The sequence below is a fragment of the Pempheris klunzingeri genome, chromosome 5, assembly GCF_042242105.1.
Source record: "Pempheris klunzingeri isolate RE-2024b chromosome 5, fPemKlu1.hap1, whole genome shotgun sequence".
NCBI lineage: Eukaryota > Metazoa > Chordata > Actinopteri > Acropomatiformes > Pempheridae > Pempheris > Pempheris klunzingeri.
Window position 1 is genome coordinate 16,805,801 of NC_092016.1, and position 21,768 is coordinate 16,827,568.

Genomic DNA, 21,768 nt, shown 5'->3' on the forward strand with positions numbered 1-21,768 from the left:
CTGCCTCGGGCTGTGACCCGTTCGCCCCGCCTCAGCCCCCCTGTCCCATACGCTCTGCTTCTTCTTCCTCCTCTCCTTCCTCTGCCTCTTATCTCCCAGCCCTGCCCTCTGTCAGAGAAGAAGGCCCTCTTGGTGACACTCTGACCCAGGAGTACAGTTCTCCTTCTGCCTGTCTGCCTGAGCTGATCACGTTCAAGCACAGCTCCTCTGCTGCTCAGAGCTTTGCCGATGTGCAAATGATTTGTTCAGGTTTTTTCAGCAACACTTCACCGCCCACCCAGCAGCTGCTGCCTCAGTTTACATAATGTCTGACTATATCTTTCTTGCTGATTTTACCCGTGCTGATGAGAATTAACAGGAAGGAGTCTCAATGCCAAAGCACAATTTAACCATCTTCTTTCATTTGTAAATTCTTAGAGCTGTTATCATTAATCAACTACACATTTCCCTTTTTTTCTCTTTTTTTGTTCTTTCAAAAGGAAAAAGGGAGCTATTGAGTAACAAAGGAGTTGCTGACTCATGTATCAAAGATAGCTGTCCTGTTTTAACATCTAAATCTGATCCTGGTAAGTTCTATTAAGTAAAATTAAATTAAATATATAATATATACAGTATCAGTCAGAAATTTAGATGCACTTTCTCCTTCGAGTGAATATGAAGGGATGTCCAGACTTATTTTTAAATAAATTTTGTTCTAATTTTGTATAGTACATTTAATGAAAGTCACTGTTGAGTGAACAAGTCTTAAGATTTTGTGGTTTGACTGAGGTGTGGGTGTGTAAGTGACCTTTCTGCCAGTAGTCAGTTCCTGAAAGGTTACTCACACTCACAAACACACACACTGTGACACACACGCACAAATATACACGTATGGGCGTGCACACAAAGAAATTTGATGAGGCAGAGGGGGTGACTCACTCTCCTGTTTGTTCTCCTGCGTTTCCATGGATCACCTGCACCATAGGGGCACACACGTGATCTCATCCACATCCTTCATCTCCTCCTTGTCCTCAGTGGCTGTGCTGTACCTGCCGTTTCCTATTTACAGTATATGTTCACTTCAAATGTGATATAAATAATACATTACATTTCTTCATAGTTCACACAGCTTTAATTCCTGTCATTTTTCTGTTTTATTCTCACATTTGAAGAGTCAAGGGAGTCTGACATATCCATTTGATCTTTAGTCACACCATCATAAGCTGTTCCCATGAAAAGGTGTTTTACTATCAGTCTGTTCTGTATAATCAGAACAAAACATTTTTAAATTACTGTAGGTCAGACTGTATTTGAATAATAAAGTGTTTTTTGTTCTTGAACGTGAATGTTTTTAAAACCTTTCACACACTCTTAGTTCACATTAATTAAATTCAGTTCAGTTAGATTTACATGAATGATTTGAAAAATAAAGCCAACGTTGTGGCTGTGAGAGTTGCATAGATTTACTTGATCCTTTAATCTACAAATGAGGAGAACAAAGTGCTGAAAAGCAGAAGCTACAACAGAAGTGTTGTATAACGGTCAATCTTGTGTAATTTTTGGCTTATTGGATTTTGAGACCTTACTGGCTTTCCAACATAAATGTAGATATTTAGAAGCCAATACAGCACATTTTCTGTCCTTGTCTGATGATTTTTATGTATTTTCTGTAAATTCTATATATTTTTTATCTTAATAGCTTATTTGTTGATCTCTATCCTATTCTATTTCCCCCCCTTCATATACTGTCCTGTGTGCCTGGTTATAGATGAAGACGATGGGACAGAGCGGGTGTGCGACACTCTGCTCATGTGCATAATCACAGTGTTAAACCAGGGACTACGTAATGGAGGAGGTGTGGGAGACATTCTCAGGAGACCTTCCAAAGAGGTAAATCAACCACAAAATAAAAAAAAATTATTATATTTTTAAAAATATATATATACTGAATGACTCGTATAACTTGATGGCCTTTGTTCTGCGTCAGGTTGTGTTTAAGATGCAATTAGATAATTGTAGAAGTGACAGTGAAAGTTAAACGATACGTCTCTCTTGATATTTTACCTGTAATTGGACAATCCAGGAGCCTCTGTTTGCCGCCCGAGTGGTTTACGACCTCCTGTTCTTCTTCGTTGTTATCATCATCGTTCTCAACCTCATCTTTGGTGTCATCATCGACACTTTCGCTGACTTGAGAAGTGAGAAACAACGGAAGGAGGAGATTCTGAAAACCACCTGTTTTATCTGTGGTGTGTATAGCCGAATGGCTAACTCAATACTGTATGCAAATGAGAGTGAAGTGACAGAACATTATATTTGGAAGAACTACCATTATATTAAGTAGAGCTTATGGTTTGCAGGGTTGGAAAGGGACAAATTTGACAACAAGACTGTGTCCTTCGAGGAGCATATCAAATCCGAACACAGCATGTGGCGTTACCTTTACTTCCTGGTTCTGGTGAGGGTGAAGGATCCGACCGAGTACACCGGCCCTGAGAGCTACATAGCCCAGATGATTGCGGTGAGTAGACCAAAAATACACACAGGAAATGATCACATAGCACCTTTGTAATGTGGTTTTCTGCGCCTTTATTCGCACAAGCTGTGCTATGACCAAAATACTGCAGCTTAAATTAGAGAAGAACTTGTTATTTTCCGTTTGCATGATGTATAGCAATTTGATCATTTAAAGTTCTAATCTCAAACATTTTCATTTAAATAAATTTATGTAAAAGTCACTATCTGTCACTGAATGAAGTAACACAATGGTGACTGAGCCTATGGCCCACTGAGCTCTTACATTTGTGGTATTCTTTGGTGTTATAATCTGGATGTCTGTGGCGACATTCATGGGAAAAATCTCAAGCAGCGCACAGTTGGTGCTGGTTTTCCATCAGGCTGCAGTGTTTTCTCCACCAGGGAGGGCTGGCAGAAGTGGCGTACTACTTTTTTGTAGTCTTAGCCAGTGTTGCGAGTAAACAGCTACTACGGCTGACCACAGAACGAAAGAATCAATGACTACAAATGATGAGACAACATCAAAAACCAGTGCAAATCCAAAAAATAAAAGAATTTGATGTTCAGATGACAGCAAACAGTCTAAAAAGCTCATTAACTGTCAGCGAGGACACTTCTTGGATCTTTGGGAAGTGAGGTCCAAAAACACACCAGTAGTTAGTTCTTATCACCATAGGTGCCGCCAAAGAGAACAAAACAAAGATCTTCGAGATTGTTATTCCAAGAAAGAAGGCTGCACTCTACAATTTCTTTTTTAAATTGTCACATGAGTACATAAACACATCCAAACCTCAGATATTTTGGTTATTAGTCCAGGAACATATGGACAAACACATTCATTTCATCCCCCAATTCATGATTTGTTGGCACGCCGTGCTAATCAGTGTGCAGATGTCTGTGTCGGAGTCCTGAAGTTGTGCAGCCTTCCTCACTTTGCAGACTTGCACAGTACGCCAGAGAAGCGTAAGCCTCTACAGCAGACGAGCGATCGAAAAATGAGACTGAGCCTCTAGGCCTGTGCCAAGCATCCCAATTTACTCTGCCACCCCCCCCCCTCTCTGCTGGAGAGAGATGGGTCTCTCTGCTCAGGTAGTCTTCAGTATGCTGAGCTCCTAACCTGCTGGGACACAGTGTGGTTAAATAGTAATTAAACCCAGTCCAGCTCTATTATCATCAATTCACCAACTTGCTGCACTGACACACAGACAAGAAGTTGAAGGATGTAAGAGCAACTAAAGGTGTTGCCGTTAGGTTAATGGATTCAAATGAAGCCTCAGAGCACAATGGCACATTTTGTGATTAACATTTGGCCATGATGGGCATAAGAATGGTGCATTATAATGAACAATTTGCATAACAAACAGGTGACAGACATTAAATTAATATGCACCAGCAGGTCCTCCAGTAGGTCGGTTCTGTGATGCCAAGCCAAGGTATCGTTGTGTGATGAGGTAATGATGAGTCAGGAATTCATATTAACACCTCCTAATATGCTGCAGAGCAGAAACACACAGAGAAGGATAACAGACATGGTCTAAAATCACCGTGGTTTGCCTTTTGTTAATTCACATATGTAGCACGTGTGTGTTCTATGAAAAAGTATATTTTTTCAAATTGGCGCCTTTTAAAACTAAAGATGCTGTCCTGTTGTCAGATGCTAGCGTAACGGTTTCTGCCACAACTACCTACTTGCAAGGATCATGAAGAAACTAAAGCATTATTAAAGGTTCAAAATGGGTAATAATACAGTGTTAACATTATTGTCAGACTAATGTTTTAATGGCTTGTGACCTTCAGGGTCAACATGGGACAACCAATCACATCACATACATGTGCACAGCAAGCAGAAGAGATATTCACACATCCATGGCTATGAATGTAGCTTACCTCGCCTTGACTCTTATGGTTCACCTTCTGTGACATTGTAGTCTATGGCCTGTTTGACAAAATGAGTGTGTGGAACTTGACAGACTGACTTTACTTCAGATGGTGTACAAACATGTACAGTACAATAATGGCAAAATAAGCAGTGTGACATTAATACTTTAAATGGAAATGTAATGGAAAAACAGCTGAATAAGAGAGTAGAGAAGTCCATGATGTTTAACTCTGCAGGTGCCTGCTGTCCTCTCCACACCTCAGCCACAGTAGGGTTTGACTTGATGTCTAGGGAGGGATAAGTGAGTGTGTTTGAGTGCAGTTGGGAGGTGGGAGGGGTAGTATGCATTTTAATGCTCCATTTGTTAAGCCCCATCTTTACTCTAATCTCCACTGCACTACATTTTGGGGCGACAACTCAACATGAAGCCACTGGACTAATAAAAACTCTGCCCTCCCCTCTCCCTGTTGGAAAAGAGCTGAAACCTGATGACCTTAAACACACACACACACGCACGCACACACACTAACTCTCATAATGAGTGCATCTGGCTGGGTAGGATAGAGCGATGTGGTGCCAAGCAAAAGAGAAGGATCATGTTACGCTGAGTGTCTGTTCTGTTGGTGTGTTGTGCATGTGGATGTGAATCAGTGTGCGGGTGTTTGTGTGTAAAATTATGACAGCGACTACAGGCCTAGCAGGTACTGCAGCAACCACAACGCTGTTACATAACCCATCTCAAGTGGCCTGCTAATAGCTCAGCCCTGCCTGGCACGTGCTCTCCTGTCCCTTTCTCTCTCTCTCTCTCTCTCACACACACACACACACACAGACACAGAGTCACCGTCACATCATGAACCCTTCGTTTACTTAACAGCGCGCATGTGACACGTTGTCTGTAACAAAAGCGGCAACAGAAGTGTCTGAATAGTAAAAGGGCCTTCTCTTGTAATGTAAAGTGAGGGGAGAGGTCAGATTTTGCTTTATGAGATGTAGTAGGACTGTGTGCTCTTTAGAAGCTACTCAGCTTAAGAACTTGTGTGTATCTGTATGTGTATGTGTTTGTTTGTGTGTGTGTGTGTGTGTGTATGTGTGTGTCTGTGTGTGCGCTAACTGTGGTAAGTGATACTGTCTGCAGGTACACTCTCTTTGTGGTTTGTCGTTGTATGTCTTGACACGCATTGCACAGCTACGCTATTCAACAGCCACAGCTTTAGTATGTTTAGCTTAAATTCCTGACCAAAGTGCACAATACCTCATATAAGGTAAAAATGTACATCACTCTGCATAAAACCCCAAATTCAGAGAGCTACAATGATATTCATGTTCTTGAGGTATGGTGAGAATATCACTATAGCAACAGATAGTTTATTATTTCACTTTATTTCTAAATGAATACATTTCCACACCGTCTAGAGTCTAAAGCACAGTGTAAAGTTTAAAGCAACCACAGCCCATTGGCGTTTCCAATTTTTTGGATCAACAGTGATTAATAACCCAAAGGTTTTGAATTATTGAATTCTATACAGTTTTTGAATTATAAACTGTATATAAAAAGGAGAAAAGCAAGCAAATCCTCATATTTTAGAAACACTAACCATCAAATGTTTGTGGCTTTAGTTAATAAATGACTCAAAACTATTCTGCGCAGGTCAACTAATGGATTACCACTCACTCATACATTCATTAATACCTTTACTAAATTGACTGTCTCAGAGACAGACAACCCTTTTTACCAACCAAATAGTTGTTTGAAAGTGTTGATGAAGCAGACTAGACAAATGGATTATATTGTTGCAATATGGTTGCATTTGCTGTCATCTCAAAAACAAAGTAATTGCTACATATAATAAATTTTGGGAAAATGTAGTAGTATTAGTTGTAGTTGTAGTGAGACACAACAAGAGCACATGTTTTTCAGCCTTTGCCTTTGAAATTTGTGGATAGTGTCTGACAATGAGAGAATGTGTGCAGCACTGACCTGACTTTTCAGATTTGTGCTGTAGCTCACTGCCCAGCTGACGTACATAATGTACATGAACGTGGTGAAACACACCAGCGGTACGGTGACGGCAGCATGAACGTCTGTAAATTCATGCTCGCTGAGGTGTTTAAATGGATCAGTGAAGCAACACTAAGTCCTTGACTCATTCAGACAGTGCAGCACAGCTCATAGCGAACTATTGTACGGTCTGATGAAGAGCAGCAACACGTGAGTGGGATAGTTCAGATTCTGTACAGTCGCTGTTTAGCTTTATCTAATTTATCTTAGATGATGCTTCAGCTGAAATGCGTGAGTGTGCGTTCAAACAGGATATTGTACCCCCCCCCCCCCCAATAATGTTGGTCTCTTCATTGAATCTTTGAGGTTACCTAATCCATCAGTTATGGATGACTTGATAAAACAAGCATCACATAGTCCTCAGTTTCAGTGATGTTCAAGGTTTGTCTTTGAGCTCACAGAGTCTTCGCTGTGTTTTCGCAGTTGTGAGAAAGGAAACTCTTCTTTTTTATTCTATCAGTCCCTTGATGCCAGAGGCCCTAATTAGGCCAAGATTTTCAGGCAAGCTCTTATAGAATGACTCGATTCATACTGTGTAGCTCAGCAGTCACCCTTAATCAGTCTAACTGCTTCCCCTGTAGCCAGAGATGGAATCACTATTCCAGTCAAAGTAAAAAGTAGTCAAATAGTTCAAAACAACCAGAACAAAAGTACAGAACAGTAGTGAAGGACCTCATTTTGAAGTGAGTCAGATACACATGTATATGTTGTTAAAATTGGCAGCTACCTGTGTTCCTGAGAAAAAAGCTCACATGCTGTAAGTCGTGTCAGCGTAATGAGGGTCTGTGGGAACATTTGCAAAAGTGACACCTCAAGTAATGTGAATACCTAATTTTAGGTGCAAGTACTGAGAGAGCTACCCGGTAACACTAACATGTGTATTTGTAACCAGGTACTTTTCACCCTCACGTCCATTCTTCACTTGCCGCTTTCTCTGCTTCTCCATTTCCAACCCTCAGCTCCACACCAAGCTAAAGGTTAGCATGACAGCATGGCAAGGTCTTAGATCTTTGAATGATAACTTTTAGCTTGGAACGCTGCTAAATGTTGCATGCTAAATGCAAGAGTATTAGCATGTTAGCACGTCAGTATTAAGCTGAGCCTGACAAAGTACAGCTGAAGCTGATGGATGAGTGGCTAAATGTACAAGTCTTTACAATTTAGAATGATCAAAGTTGGGTCAAATGAGACAAAGTAGAGCTGAAACTGACAAGCCAAGTCTGAGATAACATGAGGCCACACAGAGGATAAATCTCTGTTCATTTAGATAACACAGTTACCATAAGTTAAAGTGAAATTAGTGGAAGAGACGAGAAAAGTTTTCTCTAAACTTCTCATCTATTCAACAGTTTTGTTGTGTGCTGCTGTCGTGACTGTAGACTTCTTCTTGTTTTTTGTTAACCTCAAATTACTGGTAAAAGTTCAGTTACAGTGCCGCTCTGTTCGTGTGTATGGTATAAATGATTAAATATGTCATATGTGCCGTGCATTTTACAGCCAATTTCTCCCAAATCGAAAAATTATTTGTAAATTTTAAAATGAAGCAAGGCTTTGTCAGTGCTGCTTGTTAAAGTAGTAATGATTTAGGCTTGCAGGATTTTATTAGGAGTGGTATTCCCATGATATGTCAGGGCCATTAATGTGGCACTCAGCAAAGTGTGATAAGCTCATTAACAAAGGAAACAAAAACAAATAACCCACACGTCCCACATTCCTCTCCGTCCTCTGTCTCTATTCTCTTCATGTCCTCTTCTCTGTCCTCAGTGTCTCACACTCTGATCAGTTCTTCTATCCCTGCAGTCTATTCTTATATAAGAGTAGGTGGGAGAATACCTCACTCCTCCTACTGGACTTAATATGGTGTCAGTCAAATCCCACTCTCAGCACCTTTTAAGTATTTTTTATCAGAGGAACTGGCAAAGGAATATTACATAAGATCAGCTGATGGCAGTCGTCGCTGTGAAATCTATCTCTCTTTGCGAGACGCACAAGAGCATGCGTGTTGTAAAACACACACTCCTGCTCACAGTCTGCTATGTACATATCCATGCAGATGCACACCAACAGTACACACACCCACACATGTACAAACACAGACGCACTTAAGTCCATTACATAATGCTATAGGTTTGTTTTGCTCACGGTTTTCTCGTGGTGTTACTGCCGATGGTTTGCTCTGTCCACTGCACAGTCGGAAAAACATATAATAAAGTAAATGTCTCAGTTCAGCAAGATAACACAGACACACACACACACAAACACAATGAAATATAACACTACACTCCCAGTTGTGTTCTCGATAGACGACAGTGACTCATCCTCACATCAACAGTGTGTTTATGGAGTGGGTGAGAATTGAAATGCAAGTTACTGTTCGTTTAGTGTATAATTGCTATCCGCAGTATCCATGAGACAGCAGTGCTCCTTAAAAAATGTTACACTGTCAAGCACGAAACAGAGAGTAGCCTCCATTCTGATGGAATGATTAATATTAAATCTTCATGCCTGTCTCCGGTTACCATTAACTCCCAGTCCTCCTGCAGTCTAGCTTCAGCTTTGTAATGCTCACTGCATGTCTATGCAAATCCTCCTTGTCGTTGCCTGTGCCAACATACCCTTGCTGCCATCTCTCTGACCTACTGAGTCAGCTCCATTTTAGTCTTTTATTTCTTTCACCTCTCTGACTGTTTCTTACATATCCTATCTCTGTCTCTCCTCCCAGGAGAAGAACTTGGAGTGGTTCCCCCGTATGAGAGCCATGTCTCTGGTGAGCAGCGAGGGAGACAACGAGCAGAATGAGATGCGCTCTCTGCAGGAGAAACTGGACAGCACTGTCACTCTGGTGGCTCAGCTGTCTGGCCAGTTGGCTGAGCTAAAGGAACAGGTAGAGTGCCACTTCAGGGAGTTTTTCATGCTGTGGTGGAGAAAGCTCTGGCCTGGGCACCACGGTTATCTGATGTAAATGCATGATTAATAATCTAAAGTGAAAAAGTGTATATCAATGGAACATCTTTAGATGCGTGCTGTTCAACCAACTCTACCTAACCTTAAGACTCGTTTCACCTAAAAACAACCACAGCAAAAGAGGTCACATGAAAAAGGCAGCGTCAGCAGTCTTGTTTTGCTGTCTATCTCCGTCCTAAATTCAGTAATCTAGATGGATTCTATTAGAGCCTTGATGCTCCTGAACGCAGCACGACAGGTGACTATCACGTCAGCGATCAACGCGACGGAGAGCCGCCAGTGGGCCTCTGGCTGTTTTGGATGACTAGCTCTGCTGCTGCAGTGTGACTGATCACTCACATCACCTGCCTCCCCTGCATGTGATTCCAGTCACAGGCCTGTCCTTGTTCCTCTTCTGCCAGATGTGTGAAAACAGCTCCTACTGGGGGAGGATTGCACTCCAATAAACAAAATAACAACCTCTGTCGACCTCGGTAAACAGTCTATTCTGTAACGTCTCCCAGCTGGCCAGGATCCCTTCTTTAACCCCTGTAACAAACAAGTTTGTGTGCTGTTGAAGTGTACATAAATTTGAGCAAGACACTGAACACTTATTTCTGAATTAGTTCGGGTCAATTGCAGGCCATTTATGGTTCTGTTTTACAGTAGTCTATACTGACTATAATAGGTTGTCATGGGGTTAGCAAGGATTTCACTCCACCTTTATGATCAACGCAAATTTTACTGCACACCACAGGAGATGAGTGAGTCTAACCACAGCTGTGCAGGAGGAAAGTTCCTCCCTCATTCTAACCTCTGCTGACCTCTGCATTTTACACTATCACAGCTGAAATTGTGTGTGTGTTTGGGTGGGTGTTGGAGTTCTTCTCAGCGCACTAGATTTCCTTTAATCTGCATGTACAGTTTCTGGTTTATAGAACCACTGGCCTTCATTTATGACGTCAACACTGAAACCACTGCAAATGTGATGGTTGTGGGAAAGCAGATGCCTCTGATTCATGAACACCCCCCCACACACGCACACACACACACACACACACACACACACACACACACACACACACACACACACACACACACACACACACACACACACACTTTCAACGTGCAGGTCACAGTTCTGCATATGACAGTATCCTCTAATGAAGTTTTCAAGGGACATTTTAGCTTCCTGTCAGAGCAGCGGTAGAGCAAAGCCATTTGCACTGTGGAGAGAATTGATCTCTTTTATAACATCTCAGTCAAATGTTGGAAAAGAATTTTGAAATTAACAGCAAAACTCATGCAAAGTAATTGATTGCAGTGTATGAAATGGCTAATGTTAGAAGTTTTGCTGTGCCATTCATTATTTTTTGAAACACCACTAATCCAGATTTATTTCTGTAAGTATAGACTAAAAGATTCATTTTGTTTTGTCTAAATAAATTTGCTCACTCATAGAGTTGAGATTTTACCTGCACTCCAGTTTAAATCCATAAACACTCCCCTCTGGAATGTGACAGTTATATGTGAACATAGTGGGAACGTGGTGTTTCTCATAATAAATTGTCCACTTGAACAATAACGGCACAGATACAGGTTTGCATATCATGTGTAATGCTGCATGCAAAATTAAAAGCCACATCAGGTTCATGTTTTTCTCCCTCTACAGATGACAGAGCAGAGGAAGAACAAGCAGAGGCTTGGATTCCTCGGTCCTCCCCAGCCCAGCCATCACATCCCGGCCCACTGAGGGGCCCAAGGCTCAAACGGGACACAGTGACGGGCCGCTCAACTGCAGGCTCCAGTAGAAACCTGACAGAAATGCAGAAACTCCAGCCTTATGAACAATACCTGTGCTTACAAAGTACAATTTACAATCACAGGTGTCGAAATGTGAGGCCAGTAAGTGTTGACACAACACGTTTGCCGTAGTGCCTTTTCTATGACACAGTCACTGCCTTATTGGGTGCAGACGGTGCCTTATGTGCTCACCGGCCACGAGGAGCGTGTTTTACTCATACAGAGGAGCTCATCTCTGTGAATGGTTGGCCAGGCATGACACACATCTGCCATTGTGATAGTGTGCCAGATAGAGTTCAAGGGAAATGTTAAGGTTACATTAATCGTTAAGTGCTGTCAAGTCTGTGGATGGCTATGTCTCCGTTTTCATTCGACTGTCGCAGAGTTTAAACGGGCCGACTGTCTGCACAGAGGTCAGTCTTTGGTGGTGAAAAGAAACATTGGGGGTTTCTCGCATCACAGATTGGCTTCCAGGGAAAATGTATGTATGTGTGAACATCAACTGTTCTCCCCTTTACCTTTTTAGTTTTCTAACGGTATTTATTAGAAAATTGGTGGTTCATAACTGGAGTATTATTTTTGCATTTTGGAAAAGGAATCATGCTGCCTTATTAACTTTTATAAACAGTACATTGTAATTGGTGAAAGTGCACTTTTAAAAGAAAAAATGTATTCAAATTTAAGCCTTTAATGAAAACTTTGCTCATTTGTGGGTATTATTTTGCATGCTTTGTGTTGTGTTGGTTAAAAATGTGCACTGCACCATGTCAGATGCCTTTTTTTTTCTTTTTTACATATCTCTACAGAGTATATAAGTAACAGAAATGTGAATAAAGATGATTGCCTGTGCAGAACTTGAAATTTCTTTTAAATCTAAACCTTGTATTGGTACATATTGTAGTCCTGACTGAAGATCGTAAGCTTACAGTTCTTTGTTGCAACATGAACATTGTCATGTCTATAGAGATGTCAGCTAATACTGTAATATTTACTGTATCTGCTCATATCATCTTCCTCTACTACTGTTTCTTTAAGTTTTTGGTGTAAATCATTCTCACTAGTCTCTCATGGACTGGAACTGATTAATTCTGTTGTGTTTTAAACTTGCACAAACTAATGGCAGATTACGAGTGCGTTCACTTGATGGTAACTGACCTGTAACACTTTCTGTGTATAGAAAAATGTGTTTTATGTGCCCAGATATTGTAATAAATTTGTTATTAGCATGCTGCAGCTTTTGAGTAGATGTTTCCTCTGTTTCTGTTGCTGCTGCTGCTGTTGTTGTTGGGGATGAATGGGCACTCCCCCACACTCACCCCCTCTGGTACCCTCTGCACCCACCCACCCACGCACACTATGTTTACTCACACTTGTTCTTGTTTACGAAGGGATCACAGGACCTATTAAAAGACCTTCATTCAGACAGGATCATATTTCAGCTTATGTAGCAGGGGTAGTCATCTAATATCAAAAGCAAAGTTTACAGATGCTGCTTTTGTTTAGCTCCCTTTGACATTTAATTGCAGCTAAGCTGATATGATATACAGAGACTAGACCAGATGCTGAAATTTAACCTTTGTTCTTACATCAGTGTTTTCCAGTGATTAAAATACAGACATAAGATGCAGAAATGCTTAAATAATGTTTTTTGGAACAACAATTCCCAACCAAGGATACTTGTGCCCAGGAAAGTAATGGATAAATGGATGGTATAGATAAGATGGCTAAAAAAGGATAAATAGTTAGCAAGAGATAATGGACAGTTAAAGGTTGAAGTAAACTTGACCAAATAGGGTTAGATAACATCCAGTCTAAAATCATTTGAAACATGAGGGTCAGTGGTGATGAAGGGTTCTGTAGTTCAACTGAGCAGGGTTGTGGGTGCACAGCAGAGCATCTTAAGTTACTGTCTTTACGTGTGTCTGTCTATTCAAAAAGCGTTTCAATGCAGCGTGTTTATTGATAAAGAAATTAAATTTGTTCATACATAGGTATAAAGCATTGGTTATACTGAGGCCTTTTATCTGCACATCCTTTAACACTGTTAGTAATTTAGCACTCGGTGCTTGTGGAAATGGATAATTCAAAGTAGAGGGAGGCCGGTTGATTGTCTGTATGTTTGTGCTTGTGTAACATATTTGAGATGATAAAAGAATCACATAAAGGCCTCAACTGGTCTTTTATCCCGTGCTGTCATTTACCCTCTACAGAGAAGCCCATCCTTCTTGGCTTCAGTTCGCTGTTTACGCTGGCAGGCCTGCATTTTCTCCTACTGCCTGTGACAGCCATTAAAATTAGCTCACGCAGTGCCATAATGGTGAGCAGCTGTCACTGCGTAGACAAGAAGGGTAAAGTGCAGCATTACTGGAATGCATTGGACTCAGAAAGCGAAGGGAGGGGAGAGGATAATAGTAGGACCATCATTACTGACTGGCAAAAGTCTTATTGCCATAGTGTGATACCAAACAAACATGCACTCTTCATCGCTTCTTAAACAAACCATTTTATCAGCTGAGATTTATTTTGGTGGTGTTGATCATGGAGAGAAAAACATTAAACGTTGGTGTCCACTTACCAGAAAAACTTTTTAAATGACTTAGGTGGGATAGTCAGCTTTGGATAATATACAAGATGGCTTCATTTGATCCTCTCCGTGCACACTGAACCTTAAATGCACGTGAGCAGTTTATTATTTACTTTCTGAACGCAACCTTAGGCACACTTGGATCACAGTTATTTTTGAATCTCTTTGCAAACCACAGTCAACAGTCACGTACTTAGTCCGTGTGTATTCAGTAGTGAGAGTGAGAAAACACCCAGAGAAGGTCAATAAATACAAGGCAATGTCCCAAACACCTCTGTGGCTGGAAGCAGCGCTTTAGTCACCACAGCAGGAGTGAGTCAGGAAATTTGACTTCAATGCACTGAAAGGACCAGACCAAAAGGAAAGAATGTAAACTAAACAATATATTCAGCTGGATATAAACAATATATGCTGTACACATACTAAAATCATCATACTTAGCGATATAATTGAGATATAAGAGAATGAGACTTGAGTCTATTGTTTTCAAGTCATTGTGAAAGTTGTGGTTTGTATCAATACTCATATTGAACTTCTGTGGTCTCCTTTAAAGGCTCACAGCAGCGTCAGTGGCCACGAGAAGCAGATATCTGTCAGTGTTTTTGGTCTTAAAGATCAATTGATCTCACAGAAAGTCGTGGAGGAGGGTGGAAGGTCCCTCTTCCCTGTCATTTTTTATAAATAAACATGCCCCCGTGATGACTGGCATGTGACTTCCTGTGTCTGGCTTTGAGATTGAGCCTTTGTTGTCACATGACGCATCAACATCGTTGCACTAAAAGAGCACATGGAAAAACACTGCATCACACGTAGATGCAGTATGTACAGTGTGAGATTCTGCAGTGTGTGAAATGCATCATTAAACAGAATGAATAAATCATTCTCACAATAATGCAATACTTTTTTTTTTTTTTTTAACATCCTGGTGATTCTCTGCTGATTGTTATCCAACAGAGCTCCATTATCACTGAAAAAGTTGTATTGTTAGGTTGAAAAAAAACACAAATTCAAATGATGACAGTAAATCACAGCCCGGCTCAGACAGAGACGACTTTGTCTCTTGCTGATTTCACAGATTAGTCATATGTCTGGATTCTGCTCTAACTTTAAAAACTACATAGATGTTAATATGGATCACAGACCCTGTTACAATGTGCGTCTCCCAGTATCCTCTCCCCGTATCAGTTTTAATGATATGCTGGCCTCATGTTTGGGTATCCTGCATTTTGTGCAGCGTAAAAATGGCTATGGGTTATGTTCCCAACTAATAATATAGCAATTAACTGCAAAAGCAAATCCACTCATTTACTTATGAGTGATGTTTTGGGTCTGAATTGATTCTTTCTGTGGACAAACTGTGGTGACAGAACAGGAAAAAAGAAACTGCATATAACTGAAACAAAGTTTTGTATTTGTAACCACAAACAGCATGACAGTCTTAAAAGAGGAAATGCACTTACTGGCATCTTTTCCTGCCCCAAATAAAACACTCCTTTCTCAAACACCATATTTAAGGCTTCTGTGAAATGTTGAAAAATATTGTTTTTATCATCAACAGGCCTTTTGTCATCACTGACAAAACAGATTTAACATTGCATACCAACTAGCCTCCTCATATAAGCATCATCTAATCTACAGCAGAAAGCCGGCACGTATAGACTGTAGGTGACTGCTTTCTGCACCTGAGATGAGGGTAAGTATGAAGCGGAGCCTCTGCGTGAGGCAAAGCATTTTAAGAATACAAACAACAAACAAGGTTCTACCTAACCTAACACGTTGTAAACACAGTGAGATGATTTAGTAACCTCAGTCCAGCTGCCGGTCTGAGTCCCCCCTTTCCTTACCCCGGGCCCTTCTCCCCTCCCTTTGTGGCTGCAGTAGTTTGACTCCTACAGGCTGTTTGAGTCATGCTGGCTACTGGCCTGGCATCCACCTTCACAAGCCACAGCCCAGTTCAGCCTGGATCCAGTCTCACCAAGTGTGCTCTGCCCAGATTGTCTTACTGCTGTCAGGATCCGTTTTAGTGCATATAACTAGACTGGGGTACCACAGGGGTATATTTACTTCTATCAGCAGAAAACTACTTTGCTTTTGTTTCATTGTACACAGTATTCATAGAGCTGCATATCTTTATGGTACCAAAATGAAGAAAAGGGGGTTGCTCATGGTTCTTCATGACCTTAATCCACTTAGTTGGGTGTGTGAAAATGTTTTTACAGCAGGCTGTAAGCATTACAGAGTTAACAACCTCAACAGTATGTAATTTTCTGATTGTAAAGCATTCAACTAATAATGAATGTCTTATTTTGTCATTACTTACATTTGCTACTGCTTTTAAACAATACTTGACCTGTTTACTGTGTGCAAACTGTTTTCTGAAACTTGAGTTGGTGAAAATTTAACATTTCAAAACCATAATTTGACACCACAGTGATTCAGTGCTCCATCTAAAGCACCACCAGAGCAACTGATCGTGATCATTAAGATCATGTACATTTTTGTAGTTAAGTGCACAGCAAATGAGCTATTTTGGCTTCATTGTTGTGCTAATAATCTGTATAGCATTGCATCTGTATAGGAGCTGTATGTCAATATGATTAGAACCATTAACTACAGTACATACAGTAAAATGAAAAATTAACTATTGTGGAACACAAATAATTAGTTGTTTTGCACCTCTTCATTGTTTCAAGTTATCTTTATGACATTGGCACCTGGAAGTACAAAGTTACTTATATGAGATATAAAATTTGTGCAAAAAGCCATTATAGTACATCTACCACAAAAGATTAATATAAACTGACATCAAAGAAAACACACACCAAAAAGGCAAATGTCCCTGTCCTCCCTGTCCAGAGTGTAATGACACAGTTGGCATCACCATCCATCCTGATCTGGCTGATCAGCATCATCCCATCAACTGTGTCATCATCACATTAGACCTTCTGCCACTGCTGGGAGGAGGGCGAGCCAATATGAAGGCCGGCGAAAAAGACCTGGTAACGGTGCTTCCACATGATGAAGGCACCGACGGCGCAGACAAGCGCTTGGAGCAGGTTCAGCACGATCTGGAGCAGGAAGTAGAGTGTGAGTGTCCCGGTGATCACCTCACAGTCGCTGACCCCCTCGTAGGTGAAGGTACGGGCTATTGGGTCGTCAGGATCCAGTGTGCACACGCAGTCTTCTCCCACCTGGTGACAGCTGAAGCTACTGGCCTGCGAGTAGTGGTGTCCAGCAAACGACATAACCAGCACTGAAATGACCAGGCCGATTGTACATAGGATAAAGTACAGGAGCTGTAGAGGGCAGAGGACGGGTCAGAGGTCATACACTTTTACCTTGAAAGCTTTGATCTCAAAACCTTTTCTCATCTTCAAGTCGATGTGTGTTTTTTATACTAGAAATCTGGCTCCTGCTACCGCCTGTTGTCTCATGATTATCCCAGAGTGCCAAAACTGTAGCTTAGAAACAGACATGTTGGCTCAGTGCCCATGGCAAGTTAAGGAGATTACCCACGATACTACAGGGCAAGGTCTGACCCTCAGAGTAGGAACCAAGCTCTCGGCACAGATGAGACACAGCACATGCAAGACTGCCCTGCAGCTACAGCCGCTTCCCACCTTTAGTGCACATCCTGTCTGAGTATGTTGAACAACAGAGAGTGTCTAAAAATACAGTTGTAAAATGTGACAGAGGCTTTGTGTTGTTTATGCAACTGCACAATCTCAATAACACTAAACCCTCATCTTAATCCATCGCTTATATAACAGGGGCCCTCATTCGCGGGTGTATTTTGCTCTCAGTTATATGCTGCTTATGGAATTATGCAAGTGATGAGCAGTGCTTGATTTGAAATGGCATTTATGTTAATTTTGGACCAGCTGTGAAATCTGGAGTACGGTTGGTTACTGGGAAATGTATGTGGAGCAAGTGCATCAACAAGTACTTTGTTGAACATTATGTACTTCACTAAATGGAGATGATCCGAAACCCCAAAGCAGTTAGAAACTGCAGAGAGTCAACACTCATATTGTCGTTGTTTACTGTTCATGAAGTGTCCTGGAACACTTTTTAGTGAGCACTCACTAACTCAAAGAACTAATGCTTGACAAACTGAGCATCTTGACACAATAAGTGATAATTATCAGGAGCCAGGGCCCCCATCTGACAACATATGAACTAAACGTGTTTACTGTAGTGCGACAGAACTACACTGGCGTATTTCAACAAGAAAAAAACTGGCATCATTTCACAACTACTTATAATAAGACCATTTAATATTTCCAAAGTCAGCTTTGCAAAGAATTAAGAAAATCCATTATTTTGGTGTTACAGATACTCTGATGGTATTTAAACTACACAATACAGACCCTGTTGGAATTAACTTTTTTATCATGCCTTTCTGCAAAGACTATTTTGTAAATTAGCTGCTCTTATTAAGGCAAAATACTGTTGAAGTGAAACACTCTTATTCACAGCATATGTACATATTTGAACCTGGTATGCACACACGAGCCGCACACAAAAAAGCCGATGCTGCTTTCAAGGACCTGCCTCTCAGTAGCAAACAATACTGGACTGATTTTAATTGCCTTGAAATTCCAACTGCATATATTGTACAGCTAATTAAGCTGTACACTCACGTCACATTAATGAATGCGCTCATCCTCTCAGGAATCCCAGCAGAGCTCTTTTACACAGGAATGCAGTTAAATGCCTTTCTGTCTATGCCATTTAGACTTAGAGTTCCCCAAGAGCAGCCATCTAACAATTACAGTATCTCATTGAGGAAAACTTTGTTCTCTGCAAAGCTCTTCTATGTCTGGAAAATACACTGACCCATCTAATCACAGCTTTTACTGCAACTAAATCTGCAATATACTTTTAGTCATTTCCAAAGAGATGCGTTGTGCATTAATTAGGGATGTGGTGACTCCATAAGTGACACATTGCCATTCACTGTCCCTGCTGTAGACTCACCTTGCCAATGAACTGCATAGACGTTCTCTCATCAGGGAGGTAGGTGACACAGTACAGGATAAAGCCCACGATAGAAACCAAACACAGCTGCAACAACACATGGCAGTCACTCATATAAGGAAATATCTACAGGTATATATATGTAGATATTTACGAAAATTTCTACAAAATAGTCCATTTGTGGCATTTTAGTATCACAAAGAATGCAAACAGCCCATGCACATACACATCTGCCTTGTTGCTGTTATATAGTATGCAATGCACAGTATGTTTGTTTGCTGTTAGATTCAGTAGAGAAACAAGAATCATGTTCTGGAAAATATGCCATATTTGCGCCCAGGTCTTTAGGGGTGTCTCTCAATATTGCATGATTGCATGATTCAGCAGTAAGCTGTCACCTGATTACATTATTACCTCTCTCTCTCTCTCTCTCTCTCTCTCTCTTTCCCTCTCTCACACAGACATGCTCACACTCTCTTCAGTGTCCAATTGGAGTCTTGTGACTAACGTGCAGCATCTTATTTGAATGTTTTTCCCAGGGTTTCAAGCACTCAGGATTCTCTGGAAAGTTCTTGATGACCTCAGTGTTTTTCACTTGGCTGAATCTCGTGAGGATCTAACTCGGGATGTTGGTGTCCAGGGATGTTTTTGAGAGCAGATGGTGTCTGTGATAGGCTTAGCTAGGATCCAAATAGGAACAACATGTTTTTTTTAACCATAACGTGACCTTAAGTCTTATTCAAAATTATCTAAAATTGAAATGTACCTTTGTGTTGCTTCACTGTTCTCTTGAGATAAAAAATAGAAAGAACCATTTTATAGTCTCATCAACTTACATGTTAACTGAACTTTAAAGTTCAAAGAACTTTATCACAAATTTAAAATGCTTTTATTGTTTGAGGGTTAACTAACGTTTAAATGTTTCTTGCGAATGCTTCAACTGGTTTCACTTCTTACATGTCAGCAGACATTTGAGTTGCTTTCATGTTTTAGACAAACAAACCAAACTTCCCACAGGGCTTGACCTGAAATTTCACTTGCTTTCAGTGCTTTCGCTTCAACTGATTTCAACTGTGCTCAGCTCTCACACTCGGGTGCTTTAACTGCTTTCAGTGCTCACACATTAAATTACATTTGGGCTTCCTTTGTCTCTTGCGCTTAAGCTGCTTTGAGCTGTTGCTCCTCAGCTGTTAATTTAGCTACTTTCAGTGCATATAGACAAACTGACAACTAAACTCAACAATATTTCATAGGCAAAGAGTTCACGGTTTAAGACATTTAAGACAATTATATGTTCTTTGGAAAACGTAACCTTTTCTGGTAGGCTAACTGGAAATTACAGAAATTATTACACCAATAACCCCAATATGAATATACAGTTTATTTTGTTAAATGAAATGTACAGTGTATTTATATGTGTGTGTGTATTGATGAGGAAGGTGTCAATGAGGTGCTAGCAAGCACATTGTGCACATCACCTTTTTTAAATAATCACAAGGTATTTAGATGCTACTTGGATGTCCAGAGGTCAAGTTGGAAAATGGCATGCTGTGATTGGCTGGATTGTCTCATCAGGCCAGATGTTGAGGATTTGTTGGACACAGAACAAAAAACAACAGAAGGTGCAAGCAGGCCCGTGTGACCGAGACTGATTGGAGATTCAAATGTATGCATTCAGGTGAATATGACAGATGGAGATTTATTAGAACATGACAATAGCAGTGATTTCCCATGCCTACAGTGATCGTCTGGCTGAGGCAGGTGGGTGAGGGCCAGTGTTGACATGCAGTGTGGTGAAGATGGACAGCACACTGAGGGATAAAGCTGGGAGTCATGCAGAGGGATCAGACTCAGGGTTCATGCAAACATGTCAATGTGGTGGCTGATGTTAGAGCGAAAGGATGGAGCTTACAATGATCCCAGCCCAGTGTGGAGTCTCCCTGGCCAGGAGTGAGGGGCTGATGGCCAACATGAGGAAGGCCACGGCTGTGACGGCCACCCCCAACAGCAGCTGTAGCAGGGCGATGAGCAGAGGGAATCGACAGACTCTGCACTTATGGCCGTCCTCTGGTGCTGGGCTTTCATCTCTCTTCTTCTTGCCCTCCGTCTTGTCTGAGGAACCTTTCTGCCCCTGCCCCATTTCGCCTCCTTTCTTTACAGTCCTTTCCTTCCCTGTACTATCGACTTTTACTGTTGCACTGTTTGGGGTGGATGAGCCTGTCTGCCGTCTGCCTCTCTCCCTTTCCCTTCCCCTCCCTGCCAAGGCCTCCTCTCACCATAAGCCCCGCTCGGCTGCTATTTGGAAACAGAGAAGGCTCTGAACTAATATGGAAAACATTTGGACTGGATTCCTAAAGCGGCTCCAGTGCCACATATAGAGCAGGCAGCATACTGTGGAGGGAAGGAAGAGGAGGGAAGGGGGGCGGGAAGATGCAAAGGGGGATTCCAACACACGACTGTGAGATGATTTCATTTATAGTTACATTAGGGACAAGAAAGGGAAAGTAGGGAGACAAATCAGCAGGTATGAGTTAATGAAAAGCCGGCACAGAGGAGGTCACACTTCATTTGAGGGCTGGAGTGATTGGATCATTCTTTGTCAGCACTGTTACACAAGAGAGCCATATGCTGCCAGCCAGAAAAAGTCACATGACAGGAAGAAGTAATGTGATCATAAGGCATGTGAGGGCATTACAAGGGCTCAGATTTTAATGTTTTCCAGCACTTTCATGTTCACAAGAGGGGAACAGGTGTCACTGACAATCAGATTAACTTCCTGGAGTCATTTATAAAACTTTTAATTCGGAACACCATATTTTATTATGGAAAGTCCTAGATCTTGCCCACTTTTATCACCAGTAAATACAGCAAAAACCGAAAAACCAGAGACTTTGAATTATTTTGGGGGAATCTGATGACCCTGTGGATATTAAATGTTTGAGAGGATCAGACAAATCAAAAAGTCAAAGTCACAAAACCTCATTTCGCAATTATCCCGCCAACCTTTGCCACGTAATTGTT

The 21,768-nt window shown here is 41.2% G+C and overlaps 2 protein-coding genes across 3 annotated transcripts in view; one reads left to right on the top strand and one right to left on the bottom strand.

Moving 5' to 3' along the window:
• The window catches only part of itpr2 (inositol 1,4,5-trisphosphate receptor, type 2), a 56,636-nt gene extending 44,231 nt beyond the window's left edge, over positions 1–12,405 (top strand). For both annotated transcript variants that reach the window (XM_070831489.1, XM_070831491.1), the window contains exons 52-57: positions 480–566; positions 1,748–1,869; positions 2,063–2,228; positions 2,340–2,500; positions 9,160–9,321; positions 11,053–12,405. In XM_070831489.1, the coding sequence (XP_070687590.1) occupies positions 480–566; positions 1,748–1,869; positions 2,063–2,228; positions 2,340–2,500; positions 9,160–9,321; positions 11,053–11,133 (779 nt within the window). In that variant the 3' untranslated portion in view covers positions 11,134–12,405. The remainder of the gene's footprint in view (positions 1–479; positions 567–1,747; positions 1,870–2,062; positions 2,229–2,339; positions 2,501–9,159; positions 9,322–11,052) is intronic.
• Positions 12,406–15,163: 2,758 nt separating this feature from the next.
• On the bottom strand, positions 15,164–21,085 carry sspn (sarcospan (Kras oncogene-associated gene)). Its single transcript, XM_070831530.1, has 3 exons — positions 20,660–21,085; positions 18,748–18,834; positions 15,164–17,063 (listed from the first exon to the last, which is right to left on the bottom strand). Exons 1-3 carry the CDS (start codon positions 20,885–20,887, stop codon positions 16,704–16,706), a joined length of 675 nt encoding a protein of 224 aa, XP_070687631.1. The 5' UTR covers positions 20,888–21,085; the 3' UTR covers positions 15,164–16,703.
• Between the last annotated feature and the right edge of the window lie 683 nt (positions 21,086–21,768).